Below are 24,483 nucleotides of genomic sequence, written 5' to 3'. Positions count from 1 at the left end.
CTGAAGAAAGACCAAAAAGTAACTCAAAGAACTACTTATTCTTACTCCAAAGCACCTTAAACATATACCCTGACCACCAATCTCAACACTACTCGTTATTTTTTGCCTGTATAAAAAGAATATACTACTAAAAAATGGTCTCCATTATCACTTCCCTACTTCAATATGAATTCCAAATAATTAGCTGGAAAAAACAAAGGATTACGTCTATCCCCAGCCACTAAGCTCCATTATTCGGCAATTACTTAGAAGATAATTCAAATGTGCTCCATCACATAGACATTCTTCACAAAGGATCTCAAAGGAGCATTCTGGCTTTATCTGCCGCTCCACTTCCCTTTGTCCCTGCGCTATCGGAATCTAGCACCTGATCCTTCAACTATGATGCCGTGCTGACTCTTCTAAGTTCTCTGCATTTGCTGTTCCTTTGGACTGAAACCCCTCCCCTTCCAGACTGCCACAATTACACAGCAAATATAACCTCATGAAGCCTTTAGCAACCCATGTAAGCACCAGCAGTATTATGTAGACACCTCTATACAATGTGCTTAAAATGCTATAAATATTCAAACATCTGAATGTCTACTAAATTTCAGATCCTGTGACAGGTTCAAAGCGTAACTGAAATATACATTTATGACATTTAGTTCTTTCTTCACAAATACATATCCAAACTTAACGCAGTTTTAAAAAGAAGGTGTTTATAACCATTCTATACCTAACCAGATAAAATGGGTCAAATGACATAATGGATTAAAGAGGACATAACCATATAAGCCACAACTAACTAGACAAAGACACAATCAAATAAAGATGAAAATGTGTTAATTATTATTTCACAACAAAACACACGCAAGGTGATAAGAATGGAAGATAATTAAGCAACTTTTACAGAAAAGGACTTGATCACATACAAGAAGCACTCTAGAAGGTCAACATCAGATTAATAGGTACTGCTTCCCGGGTAGACAACTACCCTCGACAGATGGTTATTTGGCTTGTCTTCATGATGTGGGTGACAATGGCACTCTCCCCCAACTCTCTTGACACTTAAGTGGGTGAGGAGGTAGGAGCCTAATTCAAAACAGATGAGGCAAAGTGGGTAGTTGGAAAATAAGTAAATTAATTTATTAATTACATTAACATATTATACAATATATTAAAAGAGAGACCTATACTCTGAAAAAACACAATATTGCTGAGAGAAATTTTAAAACACCTACATAAAAGGAGACATCTCTCTCATTCACGGTCAGAAGACTTAATATTAAGATGTCACTTTTCCCCCAAATTTATGTACAGACTCAGCGCAATCCCAACAAAATCCCAGCAGGCTTTTCATGGAAAGTGACAAGCTGATCCTAAAAGTCACGTGGAGATGCAAAGGATCTAGACTAGCCAAACAACTCTGAAAATGGGAAACACAGTCGAGGGCAAACATTACCTGATTTCAAGGATTATTATAAAGCAATAGTAATCAAAAGAGCATGGTATTAACATAAAGCTAGACAAATAGATCAATACAATGAAGAGAGAGTCCAGAAATAAACTCACACATGAAAAACAAATGATTTTTGACAAAAGTATAAGGCAATACAGTGGGAAAAGGATCATTTTTTCAAAAAATGGTCCAGTAAACAAGTGAGTATCCACACTTACTCCCATACCTTGTACTAATACAAAAATTCACTTAGAAGAGATATACGTAATATGAATCCTAAAACTAAAAAACTTCTAGAAGAAGAAACACAGGAAAACAGCAGAAAATCTTTGTAAACTTGAGTTAGGCAAAGAGTTCTTAGACAGGACACCAAAAGCACAATCATGAAAGAAAAAACTGGTAAATTGGACTTCATCAGCTACAACATCAAAGGGGCAAGGAAGAGTGCAAAGGTGTGGGATCAATGTATTGGAGGTTGAGAAACAGCTGAAGGCAGGTATAAAGGGGATAAGCTGGAAACACAGGAAGGGACGCTAACTCCAGGTCAAGTGCCCCAAAGCCAAGGGAGAAAAACAACAGCCAGTTAAGAGAACTGCAGAGGAAGCAGGACCCTCCAAGAAGAGCAGCACTTCAATGAAGCAGGAAGATACATTTCACAGAAAAGTGTAGGTGATGAGGGAACACAGATGCCAGGGGCCCAGTGACAAAGGGGCAGAGCTGAGGATGAAGATGTGCAAAAGCTCACAGTAACTAAAATGCAGAAGATGAAGTCTGACTTTAAAGTCTGAGAATTTGCAACTTCAGTGACATGGGACAACGGTCATGTGAGGCCAGTCCTGGGGCACGCTGGTTGAGACTGTGCTCAGGCTGCAAGACAGAAGATCCATGCAGGGGCACAGGCCTTCCCTTGATCTCTGCTGATGAAGTGCTGGACATCAGGATTTACTCAGGGCATGTGGGCGTCTTCCCCAACATGCACTGGGGATGAAAGTGGGAACAAAACAGGCACAGGCTGACCCTCATGTAACTGATGTTCTGGTAAGATTAAGGCAGAGTGAAGTAAACACATCAACACGTGAACTATATAAATTACAGCCTAGAAAATAAGAAAAAGGGAAATACTACAGTCTGGGGGGAAAGGTTATAAAGCATCTTGCCGAAAACAACCAATTTTACCCTTAAACATTCACTGGCAATAACCAAAGTAGTTTTTAAAAACATTCTTTAGGAATAACAAAAAAAAAAATTAAGATGCTCAAAGTAAACACAGTCAATTCTTTTTCTTATTCTATCAGTAAAATAAGTATTAGATAGCTTTAAAAAGAATACTGAAATAATGAAATATTACATCGTGATAAGAAACATTTAAAGATAAAACACTGAATATTATTCACTGGATAAATTATGTCAGCCAACCACTTCCCCTCTAAAATTATCTCACTACGAAAATAGTCTATACCATCTGCGTAATCACCAATAAAGAGTCCAGAAGCTGCAGAAGAGGCTATCCATACAGACTTTATAGCCCACCAATGCACACATCTTTTGCCTAAGGCAATACGTAGAACTAAACACTGAAATAAGTATCAATAGTAATTCACTGCATTCACCAGATAAAGATTTTGTAGAAAATTACAATGGTTTGAAAAATTTAATAAGTATCTCAAACTTTACATATTTTATCAACTAACAGATACAAACGAAAATTATATGGCATTACTAGAGAGGACACACTTCAAAGTCTTGGTTAAGCCCTCTGCTGTTTGCATAAAGGAAATTTCTAATCTTTGTTTTCTATAGTTACATAGACTTCTTACATATCTACTAAAGGTTAAGATATGAAATATTGTTAATATGAATGGTTTGTAATTAACAAGTTCTAAGATTCTCAATCACTAAAATCTGAAGATGTATAAAAAAGTAGTCTCCCTTTCTCAGGAGACTACAAATATACAAAAACCCAAAAGTCCTATGAGAGTCTGTATGGTTGTTAGTATTAAGAGAGGTATGAGCCAAAAACAGTTCAAAGTTGCCCCTGGTCTCTTACTTCCTCTAAATTTCCAAAGACCTATGTGACAGTGATTACTTCTGACGCACTTCCTAAGTATGGAGGGTGGACATCAATCCTTGCAAAGAATGAAGAAATCAACAGATGGAGACTACAATATGGCCGTGAGGCTGTTCTTAAGGTTTCAACGCTACTGGTCTAATTCATGATCAAAAATCATATTTCCCAATAATCTTATATTTATAGTGTCTTGTGTTTCATGTTTCTCAGAGAAGAAAACAAAAAAATGAAAAATACAAATAACTGGTAGAGAAAGGGAGGGAGGGAGAGGTTTCCCAAGACGCTAGAATGTACTATAAAGGCACATTGTTGACAGCTGGTGTGGCGCTAGCATAGAAATTTAGATGAGTCCGTGGAGCAGGAAAGAAAGCAGAGCACAGGCTGAAGCACATCCAGCACCCGCTCACAGGCCTGTTAAGACACAGTAACTAACAACCGGTTCTAAAGCAACTAACCGACCATTTGAGGGGAAAAATGGAAAAGGGAGATCTCTTCCACATATAACACATACCTTAAATGTAAAGTTGCAAACGGAGTAAAACATCAACTACAAAAAATTAAAGTGCAGAAATATTGCAATGAAATTAAAATACTCACTTATATTGGGACTGAATGGACTTTCTAAAACTAAAGTAAAAACCACAAAGGAAAAGAGCAGAAGATGTGCATACATAAAAATTATAAATTTATCTATATCTAAAAAAATTATTTAAAAAATTAGCCAAACAAGATAAAAATATTTGCCACATGTGATAAACTTCTCTTAGAGAAATTATAAGGTAAAGATGGATACAGAAACAAAAGATAAATGAACTTTTATAAAGATCAAAAACAAACAATGAAATGTTAAAAGGTACGTACGTAGCAAGCAAAACACAATGAGAGTACTTCTCACCAATCAAACTGGCAAGTTAAAAAAAATGTTATATCCAGGGGCCAGCCCAATGGCGCAGCGGTTAAGTGTGCATGTTCCGCTTTGGCAGCCCGTGGTTCACCAGTTTGGATCCCGGGTGTGGACATGGCACCGCTTGGCAAGCCATGCTGTGGTAGGTGTCCCACATATAAAGTAGAGGAAGATGGGCATGGATGTTAACTCAGGGCCAGTCTTCCTCAGCAAAAAGAGGAGGATTGGCAGCAGATATTAGCTCAGGGCTGACCTTCCTCAACAAATAAATAAATAAACAAAATTTAAAAAACCAAAAAAATAAAATATGAAAAAAAAGTTATATCCAATGAGGACAAGGATGTTAGCAGAAGGGTACGTTTGGGCACCCTGGAGTGTAAACCGGGGTGACCTTACTGGGCAGTACTCTAACAATGTATATCAACCTTAAAACTTTTCATATTTGACCTGCAAACTCCTCATTTACTTACTCATTCCATTTACTGAGTGCCTACCCTGTGCCAATCACTCTACTTGGCCTTGGGGAAACAGCAGTATGAGCACAGAGCTGAGAGTCCAATATAAACACCAGATTAATACCAGTTACCAAAGGGAAGTACAGGATACCACCAGACACACATACATACACACAACTCTTTTATGTGTAAGAAGATACTTTGAGCTAGGCAGTAAGTATTTTTAAACCTGTTTCATGTGTTCCAGGCCCTAATTTCCAAACATTGTAATAAAAAATGTTAAATGTATGAATATCATGAAGAAATGAATTCATAGAGATCCTCTTAGAGTGACCTAAGAAAAATACTAGTTATGTGAGTAATGAGTATATAAATCTACTCCTCCATATATATATCTCTAGTCCTGAGTATACATTATACGGTCCTCAGTATCTATGTACACCTTGGTACAGATACAGAGAACTAAACAAACGAGATGATAAATCTAAAGTGTTTCTGCCTGACATTTAATAGTAGATTGATACGTATTATATTATAAAAATGCAATAATGTATGTTGAATGTTCTTCAATGAATACTGGAATGAATTCTTTAAAAATGCTACTCAGACCACAGACAAGAAAGATGACTTAACAAGAAAGGGGACTATATGAGAGGAATATGTAAAAAGTTGAGCATGTTTACCAAAGAATTATTTTGACTGTATAAAATAAAATATACATAAATGATTTCCAAATATCCATTATTCTATTTTATCTACACAGTCACAAAAGTGGAGGAACAGGAGATAATACCACATAAATAAAACAAGGAAAATCATCCATGTCTGTCTGAGTGTCAGATTGCAGCGATCGACTCTGATTAAGGCCAAGTGTATCAGCTCCTAAGCAATGCCTGCTGGGAAAATCCAGCGAACACTTGAGCACACGAGTCAACAAAGACAACTATCTGAAGATATGACTGTCGCAAGAGAAATCCTTCCTGCCAAGTAGAAAATACAGTAATTACAATGACATTTTATGATTTCCCTGTGAAAGTGTACATAATGCATAGACAATATATAAACGGCACCAAAGAGGGATTTAAAAATCTCTTGGTTTTTCAAGTAATAATTATTACTCACAAATGGAGCAAATTTCACTAAAAAATGACAAAATTTTATTGAGACATTTCAAAAACTTTTTTAAGTGTAAAAGAAACCCAGAATAACAATTTTAACAAGTGTGCAAAATACAGGGTTCATAATACGAATCAAAGACACTAAAATACATACGAATAAAGAACACTTGTCTCTTTTTGTACTCTATACAGATACCGTTTGTTTTTGGCAAGGAAACTGGAACACAAGAAACATGTAAATACGTAAATGTTCTCTCGCACATTCACAGATACACAAACAATTTACATAAGGTTCAAAGACAAGAGACATGCTTCTCTCTCATATGTCTGAATACTTGAAAACACGTTAAACAACCAAATGCGAAAACTCTTAAAAGAAATAGCTAGGATATACTGGAAAACAATCATCATAAACTGTCTGAAGGAAATGTAACAGAATTAATTCAAGTTCCATTCTAAATATAGTTTCACGCTACCTTTAGGCTTAAATCTGGAACATACACTAACAGTGGTTGATAATGACTTAGCCCTGCTGAGATCTGGCGGCTGATTAAAACGAAAACAGACCAACCAAAGCCTCTGCGTCCATCCTATCTGCTGGAACGCTGCATGAGGTCTTTAGAAGCACAGTTCAGGACTTAGGTTTGAATCTCCGGAGGTTGTCAGGGTGACTAACACACAGTGGATACTTAGTAAACATTTGTGGAAGTCAATTGTGAACTAGCCAACTGAATGATTACAACCAAGGTATACAATTTACACACCTCTCCCTGGCAATCGGAAAAAATGTAATAGCATTGATTCCAAGAATCTGAAAGTAGACTGGCCACACACAATTCAAATTCCTCTTTATCACAAATTTTTGCAAAAGCTGCCAACAAGCAGGAAAATTTATTTTATTTTCTCCTCATTGACTCTGCCTCTGATGCCATCCATTAGCAGATAATGACAACTAAACAAAGCAGTCATAAACAAGGAGAAAGGAAGGAAAGTAGCAGCAACGGGTAAGAAAAATTGCCACACAAGAATAGCAGCCTATGAGGCAATAAAACAAAGAAGTAACTAAAAGTCCTCCAGGGCGGACAGACATCATATGCCAGTTAAAATACTCTCTGCTTCCAAACACTTCACCTTCAAGATATTAGCATATGAAAAGTGGAAAGGCCTTTCCTTTTCAAAAGAAAAAAACAACAACAGAGAACATTCTTCCAGTGTATTTCTAGAAGAATACACTTGAGAACTCCAAATATAAAAAGTTCAAACGCTGTAAATATGATACAACAAACCACGGTAAATCACATAAATAGCCATCAATGCCATTCAAAGACTAGATAACTGTGAAATATTAGAAATTAAGAAAATGAGCAGCAAATATTCTCCACAAGAAAATAAGTTTTAAACTGTACTCAATAAGGATAAACATGCACTGTTCATATTCTAGATTTCACTTATCAATCATCTGCATCAGAATAACCAGCCAGGAAGCACCTCGCCACAGCTGAAAGAACACTGGAGTGGCAGTCAGAAGGGTCCAGGTTCAAATATGAAGTCTACCAAAAACTACAGTGATTGAGGGCAAATTACTGAGCATGAGCCTCAGGTTTCTCATCTCTAACTTGGAGATAGTACCACCTCCCTCGCATGAGAGTTACACAAATGAACATTATGAATGTTATCTGACACAGAAGGAAGTCAAAAAATAGCAGCTATCATTATCATCTACATGTAAAACGTCCATTTCTTAAATCACTAGCCATGACCAATTTTTTAATAAAATGTAAATTTCCATTTGTATTTAAAATAAACCCACTGAAATTATTTTTAAAGTATTTCAAAGCACTTTAAATATTTAATAATACAAAAGTATTATTTAAAAGTAGTTCAAATATCAAGGAGGTGTAAAGAACATAACACCAGTGTGTCTTCCTCAACATTCTGTCCTATTTTTAGGTGAAACCAACATAACATAAAATCAGCATTTTTCAAGTGAATAACTCAGTGGCATTAGGTATACTCACAATATTGTGCAACCAATTCTATCAAGTTCCAAAACATCGCACCACCACAAGAGGAACCTCCCATGCACGAAGCAGCTGCTCCCCATTCCCTGCTTCCCTAGACCACGGCAACCACAATCTGCGCTCTGTCTCTACCAACTTATTCTGCGTGTTTCATAAACACGAAATCATAAACTATATGGCCTTTTGTGTCTGACTACTTCCACAGAGCAGAATATTTTCAGGATTCACCCATGTTGTATCATACATCACTATTTCACTAATTTTTACAGTTGAGTAATATTCCAATGTATGAATACACCATAACTTGTTTGCCCATTCATCCGCTGATCGACAGTGGGTTGTTATCACCTTCTGGTAACTGTACACAGTGCTGCAGTGAACATGAGTGTATGTGTAGTTGCTTGAGTCCCTGTTTTCAATTCTAAATTTATCTGGGAATATATTAACTTCTCTTTCATTTTTGAATGATAGTTTTTTGGACACAGAATTCTAGGTTGACAGGTTTTTCACTCACTATTTTAAAAACGTCACTCCACTTCCTTCTGACTTCCAAGGTTTCTGATCAACGGATTTCTCATCATCTTACTGAAGATCCCTTGTATATGATGAGTCGCTTCTCTCCTGCTGCTTTCAGAATGCTTTCTTGGTCCTTGGATTTCGACAGTTTGATTATGTGCATCTCTTTGTATCTGTACTGCTAGTTCACTGAATTTCCTGAATGTGCAGATTCATGTCTTTTATCGAATTTTGGAAGTTGATGGCCATTATTCCTTCCAATATTCTCTCTGCTCTTTCTCTTCTCCTTCTAAGATTCCCATTATGTGTACATAAGTTTACTTGATGCTATCCCACAACTCTTTAGGATCTATTTATTTTTCTTCATTCTTCTTTCTGTTTCTCAGACTGAATAATTTCAAGTGACCTAGGGTTCAAGTTGACTGATTCTTTCTTCTGCCTGCTCAAATCTGCTGTTGAAACTCTCTAGTAAGTTTTTCTTTTCCTTTATTGTATTTTCCAGCTCCAGAATTATTTTTTGCTGTTTAAAAAATAATTTCTATACCTTTATTGATATTCTCTATTTCTTAACACATCATTCTCCTGATATCTTTTAGCAATTTGTTCATTGTTTCCTTTAGCTCCTTGAGCATACTTAAGGCAGGTGATTTAATGTTTGTCTAGTAAGTCCAACGTCTGGGCTTCCTCAGAGATACTTTTCACAAATTTCTTCTGTGAATGGACCACACTTTGTTTCTTTGCATGCTTTGTAATTTTTCTTGAAAAACTAGTCATTCGGAGTATTATAATCTGATAACTCGGGAAATCAGATATGCCCCCATCTCCTGGGATGGTTTTGTTACTTGGTGTATGCTACAGCCATGTGTATTTAGTGACTTTGCTAAACTATTTGTGTTAAGTGTGTGTTCTTTGTCACATATGGTCTTTGAAGTCTTCCTTACTGTAGCCTGTGTTGAGCCAGTGTTTGAAAGGGATTTCCTTGCATATGAAAAGAAAGAAAAGAAAAAAGGGCAGCAGAGAGGGAGGGAGAACCACCTCTCCCAGTCTTTGCAGACTGGCTCTGTGCTGGAGACTCCACCACCTAGTCAGGTGTCTACAGCTCTACCTCAGCCTTCACTTCTGCTTGTGCTGAGCCTAGAGACTGGCCACAGGCAAAAGTTCTTCTTAAGACTTTTCTGAGCTTGCACTGGCCTTAGATGTGGCTTTCAAAATTCTCCACTAAACATGGGCACTTTTGAATGCCCTAGTTTTCCACAGAAATTCCCCAAGATTTTCTGTCATGCATTTGACACTCTCTTGTATATCTCAACTGTATCCTTTTGCCCCAGGCTTCTGCAACTGTTCCTTAGCCTTATGTATGCTCAAGAAATGCCTGCTGCTTTTTGGCTTTTCTGCCCTGAGTTCCAAGTTAGGCGAAAGAAAGATGAGTATCTTGAGTCAGTCCTACAAGTAGCCCCAGATAAGTTAGACAGACAAACACAATTATTTAAAAGTAAGTCCTGCTCTACCGCCTTCAGAGCCAGGCTCTGGAGTCCGAAATTTCAAATGAGGGCTGCCGTCTTCAAGACAGGTACCATGATGGGGACAAGGTGAGGCAAGGGCAAGTGAAAACACCAAAGTGCTTTCCTAGTATTTTTAGGTTGCCTTTTCCTGGATTCGACAATCATCCAGTGGTGTAAATCTCTGACTATTTTTCAGAGTTCTGCTGAAGTTAGTTCTGACAGTTTCTGCTTGATTTTTCAATGTTTCTGTGGAAGGAAGGGCATGTGACACTACCTACTCTACCATTTTCGCTGACATCACCATACTATTTATTTTTGAATGATATAATTAATATACAGAAACAAATCTTCGCTCAGCCCAAATGCTACAATTAAGACAATTTAAAAAATAAGCCAGGATCTATATTATCTAAAAAACATCTAAAAAAGACAAATCAAAGTTATACCTAACTTACCTGACGGTTCTAGGGATTCTTTTTCCCAAAACTAAAGCTTACCTTCTTTTCTACAATACTCCTTTCCTCTACCATGTTACTACTTTAAGCATCAAAGCTTTTTAAGCATTACTTTTTCAATTCAATCGAGAAAGAACTGACTTTTCAATCAATGGTACTGGGACAACTTAATATTCACATGCAAAAGAATGTGGACCCATATCACACCCCATATACAAAATACAAAATAAAAATGGATCACAGACCTGAATCTAAGAGCTAAAACTATAAAACTTCTAGAAGATACCACAGTAAATCTTTGTAGCCTTGGATGATAAACTGTTTCTTAGCTACAACCCCAAAAGCACAAGCAGCAAAAGAAAAAACAGATGAGATGGACTTAACCAAAACTAAAAACTTTTGTGGGGGCCGGCCCATGGCCAAGTGGTTAAGTTCACACGTTCCGCTTCGGCGGCCCAGGGTTTTGCTGGTTCAGATCCTGGGCGCGGGACATGGCACCACTCGTCATGCCACACTGAGGTGGTGTCCCACGTGCTACAACTAGGAGGACCCACAACCAAAATATACAACTATGTACTGGGGGAATTTGGGGAGAAAAAGCAGAAAAAAAAAAAAAAGATGGGCAACAGTTGTTAGCTCAGGTGCCAATCTTTATAAAAGAAAAAAACCAAAAAAAAAAAAAAACTTGTGTATCAGAGGACACCAGCAAGAAAAAGAAAATACAACCCACAGAATGAGAGAAAATATTTCCAAATTACATATCTAACAACAGACTTAAATCCAGAATAAAGAAAGAACTCTTACAACTCAACAGTTAAAAGACAAACAACCCAGTTAAAAAGCGGGCAATCTGAATAAACATTTCTCCAAAGAAGACAGACAAATGGCCAAAAAGCACATGAAAAGATGTTCAACATCTTTAGTCATTAGGGAAATACAAATCAAAACCACAGTGAGATACTATTTCACACACACTAGGGTGGCTACAATCAAAAAGACAGACAATAACAAGTGTTGGTGAAGAAGGGGAGAAATCAGAACCCTCATAAATTGCTGGTGAGAATGTAAAATGGTGCAGCCAATCAGGAAAACAGTCTGGCAGTTCCTCCAAAACAGAGTTCCCATATAATCCAGCAATTTCACTCCTAGGTATACAAACAAAAGAAATAAAAACAATGTTTACACAAAAACTTGTACATATGCTCACAGGAGCATTATTGACAATAACCTAAAAGTGGAAACAACCCATATGTCTATCTACTGATGAATGGGTAAACAAAATGTGTTCTATCAAAAGTGGAATATTATTTGGCAATAAAAAGAAATAAAGTACTGATAGACACAACGACATGGATGAACCTTGCAAACATTATGCCAAGTCAAAGAAGCCACATATTACATGATTTTATTTATACGAAGTGTTCAGGAGAGGCACGTCCATAGAGACAGAAAGTAGACCGGCAGCTGTCCAGGCCTGGAGCAGGACAGGAAAGGGGCAAGAACAGGGAAGAAGTGCTAGTATAGTCGGTTTCTTTTCAGAATGTTAAAAATGCTCCAAAACTAGATGGTGCTGATGGTTTTATAACTCTGCGAATATACCAAGAACCACTGAACTATATAATTAAATGCATGAATTTTATGTTATGTGAAATATATCTGAATAAGTTATTAAAAAAATTATTTTGGACAGGAGTGTTTCAAATACGTAATTCATTGTACAAATGTCCATGTATAAACAGAAGATAAAAAATCCACTCTAAACGTCTTCATTTTTAAGCAGACTTTGAGGTTATTATGAATATCCATTTAGTTTTTCAATGTCTTCCCTCACTGACAAGGTTTCATTGTCACTTTTCTACTGTCACCATGCCTATTTAAATGTAAAAGCTTCACCCATTCTCTTCCCAAGACGTTGCTTCTTTTCTACTATGGACTGAAAAACCAAGTAAACAAGCTCTTTAAAAGCATCAATTAAGCAAGGGTCAAATCCCTTAATGAAGGTCAAGGAGAAATAGGCATATATCAGTTACTAGTTAGGATCATATTTATTTTAGGTGCTCAAAGTCCTTTCATCTAAGTATAGTTTAAGGCCCCGGTACAAGATGTCTCACCTCTATGATTGTGTTTAAAATATAATGCAAAGAGATACTTTAGATAAGGTGCTATCAGGCTTCACAGAAAATGTGTATACACCAGTCCGGCTTCACGTGTATCCGAGCACACAGGGATTATACACAGACTGCAGCGGAGCACATTACATAATTATTCATATATATACACATGTATGTGTACATGCGTTGTGTGTGTCTATTTATATAAACACATGCACATACATCCAAGCATCTAGAGAATAAAAATCTACCCTGAAATTGTATGCATTACATTATTAAAAGAAAATTAATTATATACCAAATGCCATTGCATAATACTATTTTCAATAACAGAATTAAGACGCTTTCTTTCATTTATGTTAATTCTAAAATGCTAACTACATTAAACAAGCAATAAATTGGATTCCAAGTATCTTGCTAACCTCTCACTGTAAGCTTGCTGTACAGCTGTGAATTCACTTCCTTGTCTCGCTGAAAACGCCGAAACTCATCAACTGCTTCCCTCACGATAGTGACAGCCAGGACAAACCCCTATGAAACAGAAATAAGGGACTTGAGAAAACTGGACTTTTACAAAAAATAAAGCAAAATTCTTTTACTAGTTTTATTGTCCCCCCCCAATTTATACTACTTCTAAAACACAAAATAAATGAAAACAAAGAAAACAGACAAAAAGTAACAATGGGCGCCGGCCTGGTGGCACAGCGGTTAAGTGTGCACGTTCCGATTCGGCGGCCCAGGGTTCACCGGTTCAGATCCCGGGTGCGAACATGGCACCACTTGGCAAGACATCTGGGCCAGTCTTCCTCAGCAAAAAGAGGAGGACTGGCAGCAGTTAGCTCAGGGCTAACCTTCCTCAAAAAAAAAAAGTAACAATGAAACATTACAAAAGGAGAATGATACGTAGTAAAAGATTTAAAATTCTTACTATATGGAAGAAAATTTTTGAATTCACATCATGATATTTTCTGCAAGCTAAACTTCAGAAAATACTTAGTAATCCAAAGAAAAAGAAAATAATGTTCAATAAACCCATGAATTATATTTACAACACTCAGGCATTCAAATATCAAATTAACCAAGACTGACATATAATTTCTACACTTACATCTTTCTAAAAGAATAAAACCATTTAGGAATACAAGACAACCATATATGGCATTTAATATTGATCAGTTTTCTCACATAGTGCAATACCATGCAACTGTACTTAAGAGCACAGATACAGTCATACAGTCATAGTGCTTTTTACCCTCTCATTTTTTAAGTAAAAACCTGAATAGGTTAATTTGATGCTATCTAAACCGAACTTTTATGTACTTGGAATCTATGGTGAATTCTGTTACACTACTAACATGTGGATAACGTCCATCTTTTTTAAAGCTACATCCGTATTTTGACACATATTACAGGAATATTCTTCAAATCAATCTCCCTATATTGAAATAAAGACCTCTTCAGTAGGCTTCATATTATTGATAAACATGCCCCAGTCTACCATGTAAATAATACAACACTGGATGAATTTCTACTGAAAGGACAATAATCTTTTATTCTAGTCTTTTTTTTCCTGTATGACTAATAGGCTAAATTAAGTGGGCCACTAGAGAAAACATTTCTTCTCTCTATTGAAATGTACTCCTCTTTATGCAGTCACCACTGACGGCTGGTGCAGGGCTCAAGCCTCAGTCCCCATGGCCCAGTGCTCCATTCACCCATTAGCCATCATAGTCTTGATTTTCATGGTACAGCCATCACCGATAAATAATGTCATGACTCTTCTTCTTACCTCAATTTCATTGCTGATCACCAACTGCTGATTGTGCTTCCTAAACACGTCTCGGGCCCAGACCAGTCTCACGGCTGACACAAGAGCCTGGCTCAGGCCCTCCTCCGTTCTCACCCATAGCACCACTACAGCATCAGTCTCTGGCCTCCAGCCTCATCCCCCTCCAAATCATCCTTCCACACAGTTACCAAAGTGTCTTCTACAGTACAAATTTGAGAAATACGTGGCAAAACCCTCCTCCAGAGGTGGGCCCCAACAATTCACTGCCCAAAGTCTTTGATAGTTCCTCGTTGTTGACACTCTTTTCACTAAAGTATAACCTTAAGAAAGGATAGCTCTCTAGCCTCAGCACCCAATGATGCTTTGTCCTCCAACACCAGGGAATTATCAGTAGTCTCCAGAAACACCAGGATGTATCCCATCTGGTCTTTGCCAATATACTTCCAGTGGTCATGAAAAGTACTATTTTGAGAGATATTCTAAAGCCACTCTTGGAATCACTGACAAGAATCAGCTGACGGCGTGTGCCATTTGCAAAGAGGAAGGCAGGCATAGCATGTGCCACCTATCTGCAATAGCCCCCAAAGAATACAACTGCTGAGGGCAGAATTTGATCCTCACCTAGGTCCTTCAGCACACTTTTTTTAAGTAACAGTTCTGTTGAGATATAATTCACATGCTATAAAATTAACCCTCTTAAAGTATAAAATTCATTTTCTTAGTATATTCACAGTGTCGTGCCACTATCACCACCACCTAATTTTAGAACATTTTCATCACCCTAAAAAGAAATCCCATACCCAACAGCAGTCAACTTCCATCCTCTCCTGCTGCCAGGCCCTAGCAACCACTAATCTACTTTGTCTCTATGGATGTGCCTATCCTGGGTGATACGGTAACTCTAGGTCTAGCATTTTGACAAACTGTCAAACTGTTTTCCAAAGTGGTCACATCACTTTACATATGCTTACTGGCGATTTGCATATCTTAGTGAAGAAATGTGTATCAGATCCTATACCCACTTTTTAACTAGGTTATGTGTCTTTTAATTGTTAAGTTGTAAGAGTTCATTATATTATTCTGGATACAAATACCTAGTCAGACGTGTGAATTACAAATATAACTTTACAAATATTTTCTCCTATTCTAGCTTATTTTACTTTCTTGATGGTGTCCTCTGATGCACAGAAGTTTTTAATTTTGATCAAGTCCCATTTACTTAAACTTTCGTTTGTCACTTAGGCTTTTAGTGTCCAAGATCACAAATACTTACCTCTACATTTTCCTCCAGGAGTCTAGCTCCTTCATTTAGGTCTAAGTTTCATTTTGAGTTACTTTTTGTATATGGTCTTAAGTGCGGGTCCACCTTCACTCTTTTACATGTGGCTATCCACTTGTCTCAGCATCATTCGTTGAAAAAACACTTCTCCACTGAACTGTCTTGGTACCCTTGCTGGAAATCAATTTGTATCAATAAATGTAAAGATTTATTTCTGGACTCTCCATTGTATCCCTTGATCTATATTTCTATCCTTCTGCCAATACCACAATGTCTTGATTACTATGGCTTTGTAATAAGTTTTGAAATGAGAAAGTATAAGTTCTCCAACTTTGATCTACTTTCCTAGGCTGTATTGGCTACTCTGGGATCCTTGCGCTTTCATACGAATCTTAGGATCAGGTCAATTTCTGCAAAACAGTCAGCTGGAATTGACAGGGATTGCGGCGAGTCTGTAGATCAGTCTGGAGAGCAGCACCATTATAACATTAAGTCTTTCGATTCTTGAAGATGGGATGACTTTCTATTTAGCTCTTCTTTTTTTCAAAAATGTTTTATAGTTTTCAGTACACAATCTTGCACTTGAGCTAAATATATTCCTATTTTTTGTTTCTTTTTGATGCTATTACAAAGGAAATTGTTACCCCAATTTCACCTTCAGATGGTCACTGCTGGTGTATAAAAATACAAATGACTTTTGTATACTTATCTTGCACCCTACAACCTTACTAACTCATTTATTAGTCCCAATATTTTTGTGTGTGGACTCCTTAGATTTTCCTATATCACATCATCTGCAAACTGAGATAGCTAGCTTTTCTTCTTCCTTTCCATCTAGATGTCTTTTATTCCTTTTTCTTGCCTAACTGCCCTATTCACTTCATCTTCAATATAACATCTAATGGAAGCAGAGGGAGCAGACATCCTTGTCTTATTCCTGATCTCAGGGGGAAAGTATGCAGTCTTTTACCATTAAGAGTATGTTAGCTGTGCAAAGTGCAAATTTTTAAGCACAAGAGAGATTTCTACATTATGACCAAACGTCTCCATCCTCGAGGGAAATACGTGCTCTAGGGGCTTCTCCAAAGACGGTAACTCGTCACGACAAAGGAACAGTGACATACAGTGATCACCAAAGGCAGAGAATGACTCCTACCCTGAATGTAAACTCATCATTTTATTAGAATCAGAGTTAGCAAAGGTAAGACAGAGAAGAAATATATATGAAAAGCCAAAGGAGTAGATACAAAAAAAGTTTTAAGAATTTAGTATTACCAAAAGCCTTAAAATTTATATACATTTTAACCAAGTAGTTTCACTTCTAGAAACCTACCCTAAAGAAAAAAAACCAACCATCTCAGCATCAAATATGAAAAACTGGAAATAACCTGAACATCCATCAATAATTTATGGTACACTCATATGATGAAATACTATAGTTCCTTAATTCAAAGATAACACTGATTTTAAGATACATCATTACTATTTTAGTAATAGTCTTGGGTGGGAAGACAATACCACTTTAAATATACAAACTGTTTATAAGTCACAACTCAATTTCAGTAACATGAAAAATACGCATCTACAGATCCAGAAAATACAGTTTTATGCAGCCATTCTCATGTAGGAGAATATTTACTGTTACAGACTCATGTTCACGATGTATAAGTAATTTCTTAAAATTCTGTTTGTGACTGACTCACCTTGAGAGCCAAGAAGAGAATGATTACCAAATGTATGTTATTTATATACTAAAGACATTATTTTTAAAGGAGTGGTTTTTAATCAGGCAAGTACATCATAATCACCTGAAAAATTTTTTGCAACAGATTTGCTGAGGCCCTACCCGAAATGTGTACATTACCTCTAATCTCCAGGAAACAGGCCCAGACACGTAAATGTATTTAAATTCTCGAGGTGAATCTAATTTTCAATCTTTAAACCTATGACTTAAGGACAGCAAAAGTTAACTCTGAATTCATTAAGTAATTATAAACCACAAAAATGTGCTAGTTCTTAGTGCTTCTAACAACGCAAGGATTGAAAATGAGCTCCCACTTCTAATGTAGTAATATTAGTGCAGATGCACCAAAAAGGGGCAGGGCCCAACTTCTAAAAACAGGAGTTAAACACTCCAAGGAGGAAACAGAGCCCTGGTCACAGGCAAGGACTGCTGGCGTCCTTAAGCTACTCTAGGACACATTCCAAATCTAAGAGTTTAGGTGAATGCAAAACAGATGTGCAGGATCAGTAATAGCCAAGAGGTGCCATTCCCACACCATCACGTCCATCTCTAGCTTATCTGTCCTGAGAAAACATCCAACAGCCAGCCAAGGAATACAAACCAGATTAAAGGAAAGGCAAAGCAGATGCCACCATTTTCTTTGTAACCACTAGAGTCTGCAGTCAATGGGCCTCTACCTCTAGAGTTTAGATTGCTGAGTTCTTAATTGGATCATAACAGACTGGGGTTTATGGGAGACTTAGAAAATCAAATCTTCCTGCAGGAGCAGGTGGGCCTTCCCATGACCTCAGCACCAACCAAGTCAGAGATGTCAGCTATAGTACTGTTACTAGAAATACCAAACTGAACACAAGAGTCACAGTGAAATACCGTCACCCTGGAAACAACAGTATTTGTGCATGACCCTGTTAGTCAGACTGGATGACAGGAATGTCTCAAGTGGCCTGTCCACAGCCCGTGGCTAAATCTTGTATCACCAAGTGGAATTCTTTTCTGTTTTTCCAGATAAACCAGGAGTCATGTGGAATAAGTACCAAAACAATATATATTTTTGTAAAAGGAGAAAAATTCTCTTGCTACATTATAATATCAATTTACCTTTGAGGAATTATCATACGCCAACTCTCTTCTATGTATTTTAAATGTTACCTTTTAAATGTCACAAAAACCTTATGAGATGTGTACCATTAGCTCCAATTTAGAGATAAGGAAATTGAGACACAAAGAGAACAAAGTCCCACAGCTCACGTTAACAGTGTCTCTGGATGGTGGGACTCTAAGTAATTGATTTTGTTTTTCCTTTTCACACTTCACCCACATGTCTGATGCAGAGACACTCATGAAAAAGAGTGGATGGAAGGAAGGATTTTTAAAACAGACTGAAAATCAGAGTCCTCACAGCTTGATTTCTCACCTATACAGCCTATCTGGTTTTCAACTATGTTTTAATACTAGGAAGACATTTCATATGGAAACTGTAGAGTTAAACCCCATATTTTCTTTGTCTAAAAATCATTTGCACTGATAGATCTATTCAGTGATCGATAGTGCACTGATTCAGTGCACTGATAGATTTATTCTTATTAATTTTGATAGAAGCATTACAATCTGTTACTCTGATTACACTAGCTTTGTCTCTAAGAATTGTTCTGAAAGCTGAATAATATGAACGATAACCTTCATTCTGAAACAATAATGTAATCAATTTTTCAGTTTATTCTATTAGATGGAAAAATATAACAGAAATTAGTTCAGAACTGAAGCCAGGAAATATTGCCAGGAGGAATCGAAACAGAATGTTTATTAATTAAGCTATTACTGTTTTCAGAAACATTCCAATTTTAGTTGCAGAGCAGAGGAAATAACTCTGACGTAACTTTTTTTCTTTAAAACTAGTGGACATTAGACATAAGATTTTATAATCACCAGCTGTAAGACGGTTTTATGCTTCACCAGTGGGTTTGTGGCAAGGAGCGATCTGGAAATGCTAACTGATTCCTTTTTTGAGCAACCTTACAGAACCTTAGAGAGCAAGATGAGAAAAGATGTCACAAACTTCAGTGTGTGTAGAAAGATCACATGCTATTACAGGCCCTGGACACAGGACTGGGGTTAAAATACACAGGTATAGAAGAGGAAGAACTCAGGAGCTTATAAAGAAATGTATTTTAGATTTAAATTTAAAATGTATTTTAGATTTAAATTTAGTTTAAAGGTTCATTAATTTTGCCTAGGTTAATAAAAAAGATCTTCTATATATAGTACCTGAATTTTCAAAATTTTTAAAAGGTTTTCTGAAGTGAGTTTGGATCAAAGAACCAAAATATCCTAAGCCTACTTTCTGAATTTGAAGATGAACCTAATGTGCACGTCAACTTTTTAAGATTTTTGCTAAATCAAAGGTTAAAATGTATATAAATAGCATAAGCATAGATACTAACAAATCTTCATTATTTATTATCTGAGAAAAATCATCAATTGTTGCTGCTGCCAAACCAAGGAACAAAAGAAAGCTGTGTGAAAAAGTAGATCAATTTTGAGGTCTAATCCTGTGACATCAGAGCAGAAGAGAAGAGAACATGGCAGTGTAAGTCAGAAGGCAACATTAAGCACTACTCAACTGGGAAAAAAGGACTTTTTCTTTCTTTTTGGGGTGCTTAACCCACAATCACAAGCAGAATAACAGTATCCCTTACATGAATATTGAATTAGCTTCTTACTGAAGTACTTACCCAAATATAATAAAGTCCATTATCATACATCAAAAAAAATGATACAGTACTTCAAAAAACTGGAGGCTGAAGACTCAAGTGAAAGGACTTAGAACTCAAGCCAGAACTAGGGATGAGCACTCATATGGAAACAGAGAAAGTAGAGGGAACGAAGTACATGCGTGCATTCACTCCAGGTCTGGCCAACACAACCAATTTTGTAATAGGTCAAGTTAAATTCTTCATAAAGAATCCATCTAAAAAGAATACTTTCTTTGGTTAAAAGCTACTTAAATCAGAGTTAATAAGGACAAAAGGCAAAAGCAAAATAGGAATGAGTACATTTTACTTTAGATTTTTAAGGAGAATTTGTGTTCTCAGACTATCACTGTTTAAGCTAAAATAAATTTTAATCCAAGACAGAAATAATATTTAAGTGGTAAATAAAACTGTGTAAAGCTGGGCTAGAAATAAACACATCAAAATCATAAAGATGGATGTGTTTTAGTATTAGCAAGTATTTTCTCTATGTTCTAAAATTTCTGTAATGTTAGACTGCTTTCATTAGAAAATGGAAAAAATAAACCCCACTTTTAAATGAGACTTCTAGGGCAGAGACAGCCTACAGAATTTCTGGCACATGTGCAGAAGGAATAATGTACAATCAGACTGACCATTATAGCAAAGTCTCCGTGAAAAATCAGAAAGAACCTAAAAGTCTCCTTTCCCAGGAGCATGGACGAATCAATCAGGATATATTCATACAGTGGAATACTTTAGAGAGGGAAAAAATGAACTAGTTATGTATGTGTCAACACAGATCAATTTTATAAACCAATGTTAAGCCAAAAAAGCATGTTGCAAAAGGTTACAGAGAGTAAGACAACTCTAAGTAAAATATTTAAAGCATGCAAAACAATACTGCACATTGTTTCAATGATACAAATCCAACTGGTAAAATTATTAGGAGATACACTGCAATTTAATCGGAAATTTAGAATAGAGGTTACCTCCAGGGGAAAGAAAGGTGAGAAAAAAGAAAGAAGAAAAAGTCATCTATATTCCTTCTCCATAGCTAGGTGGCTCTATCATCAACTTTTAAAACTGTGGTATAAGCTTCAGGGTCCTCCTTCAGTTCCCACGTTCACACACTATAGCAAAATGCCAAGACCTTTTGCAACGGCTGTTCCCTCTGCCTGTAATATTTTTTCCATTCTGAACGTGGCCCACCCACTCTCTCCTGTCATTCAGATATGGTGCCACCCTCTCAGAAGGGCTTTCTTTAATCACCCTATTGAAATAACCCTGTCATTCTCGATCCCCTTATCTTGCTTCACATGTTCTTCACAGCTTGACGGCTGGCCACCTGGCATTACGGATTTATTTAAATTGTCCTTCTCTCCCAAGATATGAGCTCTATTAGGAAAGGTCTCTGTCTTTCTTATTTGCTGTTGAATCGACATTGCTTAGACGAGTGCTGGACACAAACTCAACGTTGGCTGACCAAAGAATTGTGTATTTCATTCTATATACATATATCTTTTTTTACTGTGATCCTAATAGTTTATAATATTGTGAAATTTCAGGTGTACATTATTGTTTGTCAGACACCATATAAATGTGCCCCTTTACCCTTTGTGCCCACCACCCACCCACCTTCCTCCTGGTAACCACTAAACTGTTCTCTTTGTCCATAAGTTTGTTTATCTTCCACAAGTAAGTGAAATCACATGGTATTTGTCTTATTCTGTCTGGCTTATTTCGCTTAACATAATACCCTCAAGGTCCATCCATGTGGTTGCGAATGGGACGATTTTGCCCTTTTTTATGGCTGAGTTGTAGTCCATTGTATATAGACATATCACATCTTCTTTATCCAATATCAGTCAATAGGCACTTGGGTTGCTTCCACATCTCGGCTATTGTGAATAGTGCTGCAGTGAACACAGGGGTGCATAGCTCTCTTTGAATTGTTGATTTCAAGTTCTTTGGATAAACACCCAGTAGTGGGATAGCTGGGTCATATGGTATCTCTATTTTTAATTTTTTGAGAAATTTCCATACTGTTTTCCATAGTGGCTGCACCAGTTTGCATTCCCACCAGCAGTGTATGAGAGTTCTCTTTTCTCCACAACCTGTCCAACATTTGTTGTTTTTTGTCTTGGTGATTATAGCCATTCTAACAGGCGTAAGGTGATATCTAAGTGTAGATTTGATTTGCATTTCCCTGATGTTGGCGATCTTCAGCATCTTTTCACATGCCTATTGGCCATCTGTATATCTGCTTTGGAAAAATGTTCATATCCTCTGCCCACTTTTTGATTGGGTTGTTAATTTTATTGTAGTTTTGTTCTGTGAGTTCTTTACATATTACGGAGATTAACCTCTTGTTGGATATATGATTTGCAAATATTTTCTCCCAGTTGGTGGTTGTTTTCTCATTTTGATCTTGGTTTCCTTTGCCTTCCAGAAGCTCTTTAGTCTGATGAAGTCCCACTTGTTTATTTTTTCTTTTGTTTCCCTTGTCGATGTAGACACGGTATTCAGAAAGATCCTTTTAAGTCCGATGTCAAAGATTGTACGACCTATAATTTCTTCTAGAAGTTTTATGGTTTCAGGTCTTACCTTCAAGTCTTTGGTCTATTTTGAGTCTATTTTTGTGTATGGACAAAGATACTGGTCTACTTTCATTCTTTTGCACGTGGCTGTCCAATTTTCCTGGTACCATTTGTTGAAGAGACTTTCCTTTTTCCATTGTTTGTTCTTGGCTCCTTTGTTAAAGATTAGCTGTCCGTAGATGTGTGGTTTTATTTCTGAGCTTTCAATGCTGTTCCATTGATCTGTGTGCCTGTTTTTGTACCAGTAGCATGCTGTTTTGATTACTACAGTTTTGTAATATATTTTGAAGTCAGGGACTGCAATGCCACCAGCTTTGTTCTTGTTTCTCAGGATTGCTTTGGCTATTCAGGCTCTTTTGTTGCCCCATACAAATTGTAGCATTCTTTGTTCTGTTTCTGTGAAGAATGTCATTAGGATTACGATTCTGATCCGGATTGTATTGAATCTGCAGATTGCTTTAGGTAATATGGACATTTCAACTATGTTTATTCTTCTAATCTATGTGCATGGAATCTCTTTCCATTTCTTTATGTCATTATCAATTTCTTTCAGTTACGTCTTACAGTTTTCCTTGTACAGGTCCTTTCACCTTCTTGGTTAAATTTATTCCTAGATATTTTTTTCTATTTGTTACAATTGTAAATGTGATTGTATTCTTGAGTTCTCATTCTGTTAGTTCGTTTATTAAAGTATAGAAATGCCACGGATTTTTGTAAGTTGACTTTGTACCCTGCAACTTTGCTGTAGTTGTTGATTATTTCTAATAGTTTTCATTCTATATGTATTTTAACCTACTTTTTTCCATTTATTTTAACATATATACCTTTAATGTTATTAAATACTTTTTCTAAAAATCATTTTTAAAGCTACACAGCAAGACAGTATTCCAACATACATATGCCATATAGCACAAACAATCTACTGTCAAACATTTGACTTTTTAAATAATTTTTGATATAAAAAATAACAGACATTCTTTAGACTCTGTGACCAATCATTATTTCCTTAGGATAAATTCCCCAATAAAAATGGTGAATCCATTTTTAAGGTCTTTGATAAATATTAACAAACTATCCTGTAGAAAGGCTACACTGTAGAGATTGATATCTACACTCAGTGGATGACCACCACAGCTTTACACTGTCAGCACCAATGTCTCTTTCAATCCTGCTAATTTACTATGTGGAAAAGGTATTCATTTATTCAGTGATTTTGTAATTATGTTACATACAAAGTTACTCTGGCTGCTCAAATCCAAGCTACCCTAAAGTCTGTGTGAACAGCATGGGAGGCTGGCTCACCCTGTCCTGTAAACGAGGTTTCTACACTCTCCTCCAGTCCCCCTGCAGCACTGAGGAGCAGTCTGCTGGGTGGCAGGGCACACAGCCCAGAGCAGACAAACTCAAGAGCACACTGGCTCAGACTCCCAAAGCTGAAGGCAGCCTGAGGTGGGAAACCAGAGCACTGCACTGCTCTTTCACTAAAGGAGTGATCTCACTCACTATGTTTCCTCACCTGGATTACACTGGTAATCTGCCCAAAAGGAAACAAACAAAAGGAAGCAGTACTTTTTTCTAGGTGAAAGGAAGAAAGCCAACACACATCTTATCTATATAAGCTGAAAATTAGTGAAAACTACCAGTAAACAGCATAAAACTATCGAAATGGCATATGTTTGAAATGGAAATATTCAGAAAGTATCATTTGCCTTTCAAAAAATTTTATCCACTGAGCTGTCAACCACAAATCT

At 36.8% G+C, this 24,483-nt stretch overlaps 1 protein-coding gene across 22 annotated transcripts in view; it reads right to left on the bottom strand.

The window, feature by feature from the left end:
- ATP9B (ATPase phospholipid transporting 9B (putative)) overlaps window positions 1-24,483 on the bottom strand; it is a 287,141-nt gene that overhangs the window by 216,134 nt on the left and 46,524 nt on the right. For 17 of the 22 annotated variants that reach the window (XM_023648016.2, XM_023648017.2, XM_023648021.2 and 14 more), the window contains one exon: window positions 13,014-13,122. The exons of the other annotated variants lie outside the window; for them this stretch is intronic. In XM_023648016.2, coding sequence (XP_023503784.1) covers window positions 13,014-13,122 — 109 coding nt within the window. The remainder of the gene's footprint in view (window positions 1-13,013; window positions 13,123-24,483) is intronic. 22 annotated transcript variants of the gene reach the window in all.

This window comes from Equus caballus, chromosome 8 (genome assembly GCF_041296265.1).
Source record: "Equus caballus isolate H_3958 breed thoroughbred chromosome 8, TB-T2T, whole genome shotgun sequence".
Classification (NCBI taxonomy): Eukaryota; Metazoa; Chordata; class Mammalia; order Perissodactyla; family Equidae; genus Equus; species Equus caballus.
Note: the sequence above shows the minus strand (reverse complement) of the source record. Positions and strands in the feature narration are given on the sequence as shown.